The following is a 15,109-nucleotide window of genomic DNA, read 5'->3' as shown; positions in this document are numbered from 1 at the left end:
TTGTGTTTAGTTCATTTTTCAGTAAAAGGGGGACCTGCAGGGTCCTGGCCCCCGTTTTGGGTAACTGTTGCCTTGCTTGCTGACCTTGACCTTGATATCCTCCCTATGCTAATTTCCCGCCGGGTTCCACCCTCCTGAATGCTTAAGGGAAGTTCCTTGTCTGTGTATCCTGCATAATGGGCGTTAACAGCTTAGATGCAAGATTGTAAAACATCTGTAGCGAACTTCTGCCCTCCGGGGTTCTCCCATTGTGCTGTAAGCCTGTATTTAAGACCTCTTCCCTCCTTCAATAAAGGGCATTCGGCATAAAAAAAATTAAAAAATAAATAAAAAATAACATTGTGCCACTTAATAAATAACAGAGGGGTGCTTTCCACCCCCTAGTTAGTACTGGACACACCCAGACAATAAATTATCAGAAAAAAACAAAAAAAAAACAAAAAAAAAAACAGTGATCAAAGGCTTAGTAACTCTCCAAGACTTCAGGGAGGAGCTCTGATAAAAGCAGCAAGAAGTCAGGAGCCATGTAATGAAATTAGGAAGGAAAGGTGTTCCCCTCTCCATTACTCTTGTGGCATTGTGTTTACTCTTTCTAGGCATGCTGAGAGGTGCACAGGGTAAAGGAAAGGGAAAAACACAGACTATGTTAATAGCAAGCAATTTACATCCTTCATTTGCCACCATAACCCTTTAATGGCCAAAGACTCTATTATCTCAAACTGGTATCTCTCTTAAAATTTCATTATACATTATTTGTAACTTGTCATAGATTTAAGTACCCTCCCTTTGGGTCACTTTCACTTTTTATTCTAAAGACTTCCTCAGCTAAGTACTTTCTGTCTCTCATAGTTAATGAAACATAAAAAGAAGGCTTGTTTTTATAACTAAGGTTTCAAACCAGAAAATTCATTAAAGATTTGATCTAAAACAAATTAATATCTGACTGTACAAGTACTAAAATAATGCAGCTAAATGTGTCGGCCCTATACAGATAATCTACCTCTACCAATGCTCTATTTTTTGAAACCATATTTAACTCCTTTCACTTTGAAGAAAGCATAATGGCATATATGTGTGAAAATTCCTAAGGAAGCCCAATAAATTATACCCTAATTTCAGAAATTAATAAAATAGAAATCTAGATTTAGAATTAATTTAACCAACAGAATATACAGCTTACCCTGTGGAATTCCATTGCTTATTAAGACTTTATGTCTTTAAATGAGGAAAAACGTAGTGATAGCTTTAGGAAAGAAAATAATTCAGAATTTATCATCTAATTGATTTATAATTACACTATTCATGTTGGTATTGATTTAAAAAGATGGGTTAGGAAACAAAGACAAAAATTATGAATAAATTAGATATACAAATTTAGTTAATGACCTACTTTGTTAATGACTTCTAAGTGACACTAAATTATTTTACCCAATATTTTATTTTTATTTTAGTGAAAACAATGTAGTTTTAACATAGTATAGATGATTGGTTTTCAATTATCAAAGTAAAATATTTATATTAGACTTTGAATGCAATAATTATATCTTTAAAACCTATAATATATAAATAGACAGAAAATGTAGTGATATAAAAAGAGACAGTCACAATCATGGTAGATTATAATAATAAATTTTTTCCACCATATACATTAAAATAAACTATTTCTTGTGTTATTCCTTACAGAATTACTTCAAAAAGAATTTAGACTAAAAGGAATTTTGTGATATTAGATCAATAATCTAAGAAAATAAAATCTAGCATAAAAAGATATTTTTCTCTAATTCTCTAAGGCAGATGTTTTAAAAGAAGATAAGAAATCAAAGCCTGTTTTGAAGTTTAACCAAAAGTAAGTTTAATAGTCTTGCAACCTTGAAGGACAAGGTTGGAAAACATTTATGTAGCCCAGCAAATTAAAAAACTATAGTGGTTTAGAAATGCAACCTTCAACCAAGAGTAATAATTTTTATAGAAACAAGCAGATGCAGTCATACTCAAAGAGGTAAAAGTGATTCTGCTGTGTCATCAAAACAGATTATTTTCTATTTTTGGAAAGTACTAGAATCTCTCTGACAGGAGAGAGTTTTCCAGAATGAGACAATTGTTGAATCCAATCAGAAGCAAGGAGAACCATATGGCTGCTGTATATCTTTTCTTTTCATAGAAAGTGTCCTCCTTAATGCATAGGAAAATGCATCTGTAGCTCCTGGCACATTAGCGAAACAGACTCAAGAATTTACACTGCCAGTAGGACTCTTAGCAGATGTTGCCTCATTTGTTAAGTTGATAGCTTGTTTGCTTACACCTCCTCACGCAGTTGATATTTTCACAGGGAATTTCGAGAATTTGAAAATGGTTCCATCTGTGTTGAGTGTGACTCCCAATGTGAGAAGATGGAAGATGGACTACTCACATGCCATGGACCGGTAAGCCTGAAAGTGTTAATGGGTGTGTTGGCTTTTTTGGTATTATGTATACAAATGTTTTGTCATTGCTATGGGTCTATCTGTCTTTTAAATTGGTATTTATAGGATACTGAGGGGAAACATGCTTAATACTTCAATCTAGAAATATACAGTTTAGCAGGAATGATAAATTATTAGGAAATTGAATAGCATATAAATATATATTCCCATAATATTGTATTAGAACAGAAGAATAAGGATATAGAGTTGTTTGGGGACATGACATACTGTTGAGAGAGAGATATACAAGTGATCCACTTACATGATAATAACTGAATTAATGAAAATCTGTATAGACAGTTTAAAAAAGCACAGATGAATGAGAAAATAAGATTATGGAAGTTCATGTTGCTTTGTGAAAAGTTCAGCACTCTTATTTAATGTCTCTGATGGCAGAATGGAGCATACAAGGAGGAGTAGCTAATTGAGCTCCCTGAACTAGGACCTAAAGCAATAGCCTTGATGCTGTATTAGAGAGAAAGATCCAACAAGTAGAAGTCCATTATGAAAGCCTTAAGGACCTAGAAGCTTTCTCCACAATTCAAAATTCTATTAGGGAGAACATTGCTCTGAGTCTCAGGAAACACCCCCTCTCCCTTGTTTTCCAGCACTTGGGTTTCTCTTAACAATAAGATCAGTCTGTACTTGTCGTTAAGAAGTGATGCATTCATCCTCCTTCAGACAAATATTTCGTTCTTCCATTACTGAGTCATCTCTTAGTATTAGCTTGGGGATCAACATTTGGGTACAAGCAGGGATTAAATCTAGTTTCATAAAAATGTATTTAAGAATCTAAAGAGCATACGTTTCCTATGCGTGCACTTACTCGGCCTTTAACTAACATAAAAAAAAAAAAAATCATTAAGTCCTCCAACCTTCCATCAGGCCTCAGTGAGCCACTCTGGAACCTTCTTTAAAAGATGTGGAAAACTCATGCATTCCAAGGACTGTCACAAGATCAATAAACATACGAAAATGCAGGCCTGCAAGAAACAGAAATGCAGTTATGGGACATAGAGAAGGAGAGTGTAAAGGACAAACTACTGTTCCTCAGCCTCTAAAAAAGTATGTCCACGGGCATCCGTAGTCACTGTGTTTCTCCACTGAGAAGAGTCATGAAAACACAGCTGGCCTGCTACATGAGACTTACAGATTCAATAAAAAAATAGTCCATCACAAGGGAAAGGAAGAAGTTTCCCTAGTCTGTTGGTAAAGCAAGTTGAGGTGTCTACATGGGTTCCTGAAGGCTTGTGTATTTAGGTGACTCTTTGGCAATAAGTCATTGAATGAAAACAAGGTTACTTTTGGAGTTTAAAAGCTGGAAAATAAATGATTACAATAACCGTATTTTGCTATTTCAACTGATAAGTCCGGGAGCATCGGATGTCTGTAAACCTAGTCAATGCGTACTAAACATAGGCTTAGGGAAATACTACTTAAAAAGTGACTCACCAGGTTGACCATATGCACACTGTTTAGTTTGTTGATTGTTGCAGCTGCTTCCTGGGAATTCCCTGCGACTTTCTGTGACTTAATATTTTCTTGACATGTATAATTTCCTGTTCCTTTGCATTCCCGCTCTTATTCTGAACAACCTCAAAGAAGCATTCTTACTTTGATCAGTGTTTGACGTTGTTTTAATCCTTGCTTTGTATCAAGCTCCATTGCTGGTTTTTGTATGTTAACACTCATTCAAAAATATTTTTCAAAGAAGTCGTTAGAGATGAATTTCATATTAGTCTTCTCTCAATGATTTTGTGTTTTGTATCTTAAAACTCATTTGTTTAAATATTTCCAACTTTCTCGAAGTTTTCATATTTCAAAATAACCAAATGTTACTGATTATTAATACTTTCAGTATAATTAGTCCTATTGGTAAGAAATTAATTTGCTTAGGTGAAGTCTAAGTAATTATTCAATGCACCATATTTTGCTAGAATAATTTCATAGGAGATATTTGTTTTAAAACGTTTGATGTTACAGGCTAGAGAGATGGCTCAGTGGTTAGGAGCATTGGTTGCTATTCCAGAGGATCCAGGTTTAATTACCAGCATTCACATAGCAGCTCACAACTCTGTGTAACTCCAGTTCTGGGGGCTCTGATGCTCTTATATAGACTTACATGCAGACAAAACACAAATGCACATAAAAAGAAGAAAAATTGATGTTTCATGCATAAGATATCAACATATGTCCTTCATTCCTCTAATTGTATTAAACTAGTTTTCAAATGTCAAAAAATTTCAATGATCATGTTATTTACTAATCAAAAATGAGAATTACAAAGCTCACTGTAGATCATCTTTATAGCTGGGTGGGACTTAACAGAAATCAAACATGCTTTGAGACCTCTGTGCTGTCTTTCCCTATATATTGTCTCTCCTTGTCTTCTAGGTGTTTTTCTCCATTCTACCAATGAAAAAATAATCCTGAAATTGCTAATGAATTTCTCATTATCATGAGCAGAATTAAAATTTCACTCTGCATGTTTAGAGCTCAGAGCACTCGACCATCTTTCCATGTGCTTCTGCTTATCTGCCTTCTGATACACAAACTTATATTAATGGATAGCCTGGCTATTAATTTATCTTAATATATATATTTGTGTAGTTTCTTACTTATATGTTCTCCAAAGGAATGGAAACAAATTACTTTTAAAAGATTTAGACATCTTTATAAAAATTAAAAGTCTGTGATGACACTTCCTGAACATGTATGAGAATCAGAGTCCCAATACCAACCAATTAATGGTCTTGATTTTCTTCAAAATTATTTGATATGAAAAGTAGATATAGTAAATATTTTTGTTCCATCATGGTAGCACTTATGGGACCAGATGACTAAGGTCACTCTGCAGCATGAAAATAGAGACTTGATATGTCAAGAGAACAAAGTCAAAACACTAGAAAGTTACAGGGGCAAGGAAGATTAAAAAAAAATAAAGGTGGAAGAGGTAAGGAGGGAGAAAAGAGAGAGAGAAGTGTTTTTTATTTGTTTGTGTGTGTGTGTGTGTGTGTGTGTGTATGTGTGTGTGTGTGTTTGTGTGTGTTTTACATCATAGGCTTGTCAAAGTTTCCATAGTGATAAAAATCAATAACTACTGTTTATCAAATACTGTTAAATCTGAGGAACATTATGACTTTCCTCATTTAAAATATAAATAAATTTACCCATAATGATTAAAGAGTTACTTCAAAAATCAGTGAGATGTGAAACTTCAACTCCATTGTGGAAGTTATGATTCCAAATTTTTCCTTCCAATTGTTGCAGTTTTTCTTCCAATTTAATTTACATATTATATGTGTAATTATAATTATTGTCCCTACTTTCACTTCCCTGAATAGACCCAATGAAAGAGGTAAGGGAAGAACCGTGGAAAGGGAAGGAAGGAATGTGAATCAGTTACAGGAGGTCAACATAGAGGATGAAGAGGCAGCAATAGAAGAAAAAGAATTGGATGATTGGAGGAAAATGAGCTTTCAAACATGTTTTACAAAATATAAAGCAGCTGTTAGGATGGTTCATCAAAGTTGTGCTTAAATGTTAATTCTATCCTTTCTTTGCTCTCAGAAAAAAATATTTAATTCCTTTTATGTAGGGTACTCTGAAAGTCTTGGAAATATTCAAAAGGAGCTATCACCCTATTTTGACTCATAAGTTCTGAATTCATAACATCTCCACTTTTCCATGAAGCATTTGGTAGTGGTAGCATGGAGAGAGGAGGCTGGAGAGTTCAGCCCTCCCCCTCTTATGTATGGCTTCTACTTCCATTTCATCATTCAAAGTAAGCTTTATCTTACCTTCACTGATAGGTGAATGGCAGTCTTCCCACAGGGATGAAAGAACATTATTGTGTCGTGGTAAATAGTAGCTTTGTTCTCGGGAGAAGCTACCTGGGAAAATCAACTGCCACTGAGAAAAATAACATAATGCGCACATCAGGATTTAGTCTGTCACATTGTTGCCTGTCTAGATTATTGGGTCCAGAGGCAGTTTAGAACCAAGGAGAAGAAAGAATGCATCCTTCATCTCCACAACTTTATCACTCATTGCACCTAGACTTTTAAAAGCCTTGGGGATAGCACAATACAAGAGTGAGCATTAGATGCTTTTCTTTTCATTATGAAAATGAAAGAGGAGCCAGTGCTTCACCTACTTAGAGATTTGTTAGAATGTCTTTAACTATGTCAGCTCAGAGTGCTTTGTGTTGTATCACAGTGAAACAAATAAGCACAATATAACTGGTTGTATTAGAATATACTTAACTATTAACTTATTTTAGTTTGTGACATTTTTATATCTTAAGATGTTTACCTGGATATTATTTTACATTACAAGAATTTAATAGAAAAAGAAGGCCTAATCCAGATTCTGCTTAATTTACTTATAGTAAGCTTTATTCTGTGCTCTACAATAAGCATGTCTCTTGTCTTATAGAGTAAGTCATGCCACTGAGCATACTTGCACAGTAAATGATTCCGTATAATAGATAGTGTTACGTGCCTAAGTACCCATGAGCAGGTGTTAAAATTGGAAGCATGTGAACTATTCTTATTTGAGAGGAAATGAGAAGTTACCATTAGCAATACTTTAGGTAGAATGGGAATTAGGTTTCATATGTTAACTTAAATTATTTTATTGTATTTTAGCTCTGAGCTTCACATCAAAATGATGGAATAAATAGCTACTTGATCTAAGCTCACTGGTTTATGATTACTTTTTCTTCTTTACATTGCTATTTTTCATTAGATACTTCAATCTTTATCTTTTGCTTTGTGTTACTTTATATTACCAACTTATAATATCTAGCTGGTTTGAGAGGTCATTTGTATATAGTTAAAATCACCCCCATGAATAAACAAAACTACACAGTCATCCCTTAATTAACAGTTCAACATAATGTGCACCTGCCTGGTTTCAAATTCACAACAGTTGCAAGTAAGAACTTGGTTTAATTGTGTCTCTGAATACTTACTATATCCTACTTATCTAAGCTATCTTCAGGTGTCCTGTAATAATTGTTAAGGCTTCCAGACATATGCAGATAACAGCAAGAATAGATCAGAAAGCAAACATATTCCCAAACAAGTGGTCAAAGGAATATTATTGTCATAGAACTGTAAGCAAAGAGGGCCTAAGAAGAAGGGAAATAATATCAAGTAAAACATAATCAAAATAGCAGAATATGCAGAGATTAAGGCCCTTCTTAAGAAAAGTAGTTTTTTTAATCAAAGTATTCTCAGCTTTCTTCAATCTCAAAATATACTACTTGTTTCTTGTATGCTTACTGTCAGGATAGTAACATTCTTCGACATTAAAACTAATATTAAAATGTTAATTTTGAGACTGGGCATAATGATGCATTGCTATAAGCCAACATTCTGGAGGCTAATGTGTAAGAATTATGGGTTTGAGAACACCATGAGCTTCACCAGGAAACACTGTCTTAAAAATAAAAATAAATAATACAAATAAGTACATATTGCTTTTATTATTGCTTTTATATTATTGTTACATATCAATTTTCTACTTATTAAATCTACTTAGTAAATTAAATAAGTATAATCTACTTATTAAAAAATTAAATACTTATTAAAATTATTATGTAAATTATAAATGAAAATATATAAAGTGGGTTCACTATATTTTAATTAATAATGTTCATGTTACTGTCATCATTGGATAAATTTCTCCATATAGTTTTTTTTAATTTTATAATTCTTATTATATAATTTTTAATATTTGCTTTTCAGAATGTACATTTTATGGCTCTAAAGATTGTCCTGTGGTTGGCAAAACTCCATATAAGTGTGTATCATTTCCTTTTAAGCATCAGCATAAGATGATCAGCAAAAAATAACCAAGGAATTTTTTTATAAGTCTAGGATGCCTAATACCTGATAATTCAATCATAGTGCATTTTAAAGTTTATTTTTCAAATTGTCATTAGGAAAGACTGTTACCCAGGAAGAGCAGTGTATTTTAATTTCCATCATGCATTATTTCTCATTAACTATTTTGTGGATATATGTATTCCCAGTAATGGTAATAAAACATACCTGTGGAAAATTTATTATAAACACATGCTGTTACTCTATAATACCATTAGGAACTAACCACAAGACGAAAACGTTGATACCCTTTTGAAAAAGCCATTGGGAAATATTAGTTCAAATTAAGTCACATTAGAGAAATGACATGGAGAAGAGATGGACTGAGAACAGCTGATTTCAAACGCAGGGTGCTTCTAGAAGATACTTGCTAGTATGATGATAGTATGATGACTCACCATACAACATAGCAAAGAAGACCTTTAAGGTTCCCTTATTGCTGTTCATGCTTCAATAGCCACATCCATGTTGGTATTGAAGGACAGATGGACATGTTCTCTCCCTACAGGAAGGTTTATTTGTCATTCACAAAATTCTAAGGAACTAAACCACATAAATGCCTTTCCGAGGGAATTGAATGCATTTCTCTTTCTCCAGATGTTTTTCTTCTCCATATTTCAGGGACCAGACAACTGCACGAAGTGTTCTCATTTTAAGGATGGTCCAAACTGTGTGGAGAAATGTCCAGATGGCCTACAGGGAGCAAACAGTTTCATTTTCAAGTATGCAGATCAGGATCGGGAATGCCACCCATGCCATCCAAACTGCACCCAAGGGTAAGCATCCTTGCTGGTCAAGGACTAAGCCATGGACATGTTTCCAGTTGAAAAGATGAACACAGTTATCAATATCTCTGATGATGTCTACTTACATTAAAATAGTCTCAGGAAATGCTATTTATCTTTGTAATTTTCATGGTGATTTTAAATGAAATTCTTTCTAGGTGAACCACTGAAATATCTCCAATTATCATTTACCTATAACCTCCTTATTAACTCCTTCATGAAGCTAGTGTGCTTTGGATGCAGTCTAAAAATCATCCAGTCTTATAATAGATTCAGTATATAGAAGAGACATTATAGTACTTGTATTATAGAGGTATTTTATATTAAAGGTATGGTTTCTATTTCTTACTGTCAAAACTTAAAATGAGACTATCTCTTTAAAAATTCCTGCCTTGGATTAGTCCAATGAAATCTGATCCTAGGCAATCATGGCAGAGAAAAAAAAAAAACAGAATAACCTGCTCATATGTGTGCTCACAACATAACTAATGTAGTGGTGTGAGTTGTTTTATTGTAGTTTTCCTATAACATAGAGTTCTCTGATTGTCATGAAACAATTCAGAAAGATATATACATATTTTCTATTTAAGAAGCATAACCTATGTTGTGCAGCATAACCTATGATATTGATAACAGTTGGATAAACACAAATCAGGGGGATTGTTTTGTTCAGTGTTATGGCCATTGATGGAGACATTAAAGAAATAACACTGTGTATGAAAGGAAATAATGTCCCCTCTAACAAATTCCAATCTATTTCTTAAGACAAATTTATCTCAGTAATAATGTTCCCCTTCTTTCCTCTAAAAGGTCAATATTGTTAGAATTGAGAGCAGTTTAACTCACTCCATCCTCTTACCATAAAACCTCACCTACCTTGTGAGTGCTTACCCTCAGTGTAGGAACAGAATGCACACATGTGTGCACACACTTGTTGAGAAGTTATCTTGGGCACTTTATATCCAGGAGGAAAGTAGAGGTTCTGTGAAAAGATTGTCCCGCCAGATTAAGGCCTAGCTGTTAGAAGATATTGAAAAAGTGAAGCGAGCAACATTATTTCCTGTGAAGAAAACATCAATTTTGGGATGCTGCTATAAATTCCTACAGGTCACAAAATCAGCTAAGTCACTCTGTGAAGTGGCAGATCCTTAGAAGGCAAAGCAATATTCTGCCACACAGATTCAAACGCAGCGTAGAAGAGCTGCTTGCCAACTCCTTGGTGTCTACATAAACACACAGGTTGAGGGCACTGAGACAGTCACCTACACACTTTGCTTCAAGGAAAACAGAAGTAATAAACAATTCCCCTTGTGAGTGTTGGCACACTTGAGTTGAGACTATTTAAAAAAAAAACAAAAAAAACTTCTATGCTGCTGGAGCAGAAGAGTCAGCAAGAGTAAGAGAAAAACTTTGCCTGTGAAAATCATCCACAAGAGGGTTTTATTGTTTTGCAACTAAAATTAAACCAGTAAATTATTCAATATAATGTCGATGTCAACAGCTGTTGCCATTCAAAATGAGACCTTTTGCTGTTTTTGCAAATCTAATTACAATGAAACCATTAGGGAAATGAAAGTGAGACACAGAGCCTAGTCTGGATGTGTGGCTGGAGTGTCTTCCTCGTCAGCCTTTTAAAATCATGGCTGTATAATAAAGGAAGGCATATATAGTAGAGGGAGGCAGGAGTTGAGGCCAATGGAAAGGGTTCAAATGACTATAGCAACAGAACTGGGATCCCCTACAAAAGGGAAGCTGAGGTTTAATGGGGAGCTCTAAATAAAAAGAAAGATACTCTCAACAGCTCCTGGCTACAGAATAACAGTGAGACAGAAAATGTTGTATTTCATAGCACCTTCCAGGGTAATATGTCTCCAAGGATGACTTTGCTCTGAGGTCTTATTGTTGCTTTCACTGAGCTTCCCCTTCCTCATAACCTCCATATTCACTTTCACTGACTTCATGAAAGTGTAGTTGATTCCAGCTCCTGAGGAGAATTCAGGAATTCTTACATTGTATGAACTAGATCACAGCATACCCACTGTGCTTTGGCGTCTTGTACTGAAGAAAAGAGGCATCCTGGGCAGCTCATCTCCTCTTTTCAAATTGAGTGTAAGCACATAGAGCTATGATCCAGTGACAGATCACAGAACAGAGGGAATGCTGGAATGAATGGTTCTTTTTTTATTCCTTAGTTCATCTATTAACTGACCATATGAGTAAGTGTGAGCTCTCACCAGACCACTTCTAATTCTGGAAGCAGATTCCCTTCTACATGTCAATGTTTATCAGGTCATTCAATAACCAAGCTAATGGAACTGTTCTTTCCAATTACATCTTTTTAAGAAATAAGATCTTAGTTTGAATAAGTTTAATGATTTTCCTGAAAATAAAATTATCTAATACCTTAAATATATTCTTACTACTCCAAAAGTACATTAAATAAATTGACTCTAAAAATTATTCAAGTAATTTTTTAAAAGATGAACCATTTAGTCCTGATTAGAAAACTCCTCACCAGTATCCTTAGTAGACAGAAGAAAAGGAAGGAAGGAAGGGAAGGAAGGAAGGAAGGAAGGAAGGAAGGAAGGAAGGGAGGGAGGGAGGGAGGGAGGGAGGGAGGGAGGGAGGGAGGGAGGGAGGAAGGAAGGAGGGAGGGAGGGAGGAAGAGAAAAGAAAATATATTGTCTTCTCTTGCCTTGAATAGGGGCCATATTTTATCAACATGTCTCTTCTTATCTCAATCATTCTTTAGCCTCTTCTATGGGATGCATGATAATCAAGTGGTCTTCTTTCAGTTGCTGTTGCAAATACCATCCCCAAAAGCAACGAGGAGTAGGAAAAAGTCTACTGCAGATTGCACTTCCAGGTCACAGTCCATCATTGAGGTACATAAGAGCAGAAATTCAAGCTGGTGCTTAAAACAAAGAGAATGGAGGATCAGTGCCAACAGGATGGTCAAAAATTCTTTGCTTAATTAGCTTTCTTATACAGTCCAGGACCACCTGCCTAGGGTTGGTGCCACCCACAATGAGATTAGTCCCTTTGCATCCATTAATAATCAAGGTAATTCCCCTTTGATATACACACAAGCTAGTGCTATCTAGGTAATCCTCCATCAAGACTTTCCACTCAGATGATTCTAGTCTGTGTCGAGTTGACAATTAAAGCTACCTAAGAGATCTGCTTTTTATCATAAGTCATGTTTATAATTAAGACACAGCCATTGACCTGTAAGACTCACATTTACGTTGTTGAAAGGATGGTTAAGAGTTTGAACAAGAAATAATAATAAAAGAAATTTAAAAATTAAAGTTTGGTCATGTTGACACACACCTTAAATCTCAGTGCTTAAGAGGTAGAAGTAAGAAAATTTCTGTAAATTTGAGGCCAGCCTGTCATACATAATGAGTAATTATGCGAGCCAGGGCTCCACAGTAACACCCTGTCTCAAAACAAAAAAAAAGGAACAACAATACAAAACAAAGAACGAATTTGAAGTGCAATAATAATATTTATAATTGGTAGTATCTGTGGCTTAAAGAGAACTTATTAACTAAATGTATTCCATAATGCACAATGAGTACATTGTTCTCTACAGTGACATTGCTTAATTTGTGATAATTTAACATTTACTTCATTTCCATTTATTTTAATCCAAATTTGCATTGTAGACATGGATTGCAATGCTCATTTCATTGAATGTTGTTTTTAAAACCTCACTTAAAGTTTTATTGGCGTGCACTTTAGTATCTTTTATTAATTCATTTTTTTCTAATTTTCAAGTTTACATACTGAAAAATATCCATTGATACAATGATAGACAGAAAATCTGCTTGTAGAACTAAGTCTGTAGCTTTTATATTGATAAAATTAAAAATAGCCTTCATTTTCATTTCAAAAATTGGAGATTTTTCGCAAATATCTGAATTATGCTTGTCATGTAGGTATGTCAAGGCATTTATGTATCATGAACCAACGTAAGTCAAACTTGTCTCACTATCCAGAATTCTAGACATGGTTTTGGAGTGTGTAAAAATGTTACGAATTTCTGCTATTTTTATAAATATTGTACTTTGGAATACTAATTTTTGAATGGTTTTATTCCTGGTCCTATTTTTGGCCCCTTGCTATTTTTTGTGCTTCAAAATTGGATGTTTTTCTTATCCTGTGATCTTGCTTAATCAAATTTTATGTTTTGAGTAGCTGCATATATATAATATATATATTATATATTATCTATGAAGAACCTAAAGTACAATGGTATCTTTAAATCATGAGGGTTTATACTTTGAAAAAGCATCCCCACATTCATTGACCCACATCCTTCTTGATCTTCATTTGTTTCTATAACCCTCATTTTAGAAACACATTTGAATCTCAAATACCCTACGTAATATCCTCAACAACTTTTCTTGACCCATGTTCATGTTCTATCAATCCCTCATCATTTCTGCTTGAATTCATTGTCCTGTCTGCAATGTGCTTCTCAACTTACATCAACATAAAGACCTTGGTGTAGACACAATATTTTTAAAGTTCTAATTTTGCTACTTCTCCCTGAATTTGAGTCTGTTGGCCAACCTCTAGATTTATTTTTCTAGTTAGTTTTTAAATTCTTTACAGTAACAATGCATACTTTTCAGATTTGTTTTATTTATATACATATATGTATGTATATGAGTTTGTATGAGTTTCAGTGCCCATATGCACCCAGAGGCTAGAAGAAGATTGGTAGATTCCCTTAGAGCTGGAATTGTGTCCATCCATTAGCAGGACACCCAGATTGTTCCATAGGTTCTGGAGTCCAACCCCCAGTCCTCATGAGTGTGCAGCATACCTATTGAGGTATTTGTCCAGCCCAATTTTATTCAATTATACTTTCCCATGCTTTAGATACAAAAGACTGTCTTATGGCCTTACCATTAGAGGTCCTTGAGTTTCCTTTTTGGCATTGGATTTTTTTCCATGTCCTGTGTTCTTCAGCCATCTTTCCACTATCACCATTTCAACTCTTTCTAGTGTTCTAGTTCAAAAGTGTTTCTCACTACCACCATGGCTCAAAACTTTCCTTAGCACTTGTTGAGGAAAATTGCTAACTACCCATGCAATAAACAGTAAATTCTAGATAGAAAGCAAAAAACGCAAGTATCACTGCCTCCTCCTAAAATACACATATGAGGAAACATGTCCAACCTTTGGATTTTTCATTGCTGGGACAACTCTCCTCAAATATAAATTATAGAACATATTTACATCATTTGATCATTTTTCACTTAGAATTATAACTGTGTCTGTCAACTCCTCTCCTCCGAAACTCATTACTTTACTGGCATTTATTGAAACTGCATTTCCCTGTAAGCTAGTAACTTTACTATTACTTTTTTCCATTGTTTCTGACATGGACTTACTGTTCTCCATGCCTAAATAGCCTAACTGGTTCCCATATAACTGGTCTTCACATTACAAAGAGATTTCAGATACAAATTTAACAATGTAGTGGCTTCCTTTTGCTATCAATCTTTCTTGATTTTTCAGGGTAGCCTTTCAAAATTTAATGTTTTTAGCTTTTTCATACAAGTATATACTGTACACTGAGCACATCTGTCCTTATTCCTCTATTCTCTTTTTTCTCACTCCTCCTCATTCTGTTAGTCCTCTTTGTTCCCCTAGGATTCACTTTTTTCATGTCATGTATATATGTATATAATTTTTTATTGCTGTTTAAGGTCTAGGAAACACAAATGAGAAAAAATACAATATTTGTTTTTTTTTCTGAGGTTGGCTTAATTGTTTCATAAATTGATCTCCAGTTGCACAGATTTTCTTGCAAATTATATAACTTTGTTCCCCGTGATTGAAAAACACTCTCATTGTGTATATTTTTACCACATTTTTCATTCAGACAAGCATAGCTTTTTTCAAACTACACTGTGGCTTTCCATTACCTACTAAGTTAAAGCCTACCACATCT

The 15,109-nt window shown here is 34.4% G+C and overlaps 1 protein-coding gene across 4 annotated transcripts in view; it reads left to right on the top strand.

Moving 5' to 3' along the window:
• Window positions 1–15,109, top strand: part of Erbb4 (erb-b2 receptor tyrosine kinase 4) — a 1,089,367-nt gene that overhangs the window by 815,932 nt on the left and 258,326 nt on the right. For all 4 annotated transcript variants that reach the window (XM_052749761.1, XM_052749762.1, XM_052749763.1 and 1 more), the window contains exons 14-15: window positions 2,330–2,423; window positions 8,975–9,129. In XM_052749761.1, the coding sequence (XP_052605721.1) occupies window positions 2,330–2,423; window positions 8,975–9,129 (249 nt within the window). The remainder of the gene's footprint in view (window positions 1–2,329; window positions 2,424–8,974; window positions 9,130–15,109) is intronic.

This window comes from Peromyscus californicus, unplaced genomic scaffold (genome assembly GCF_007827085.1).
Source record: "Peromyscus californicus insignis strain IS unplaced genomic scaffold, ASM782708v3 Scaffold_21__1_contigs__length_65335640, whole genome shotgun sequence".
NCBI lineage: Eukaryota > Metazoa > Chordata > Mammalia > Rodentia > Cricetidae > Peromyscus > Peromyscus californicus.
This window is presented reverse-complemented; position numbering and strand designations above follow the sequence as displayed.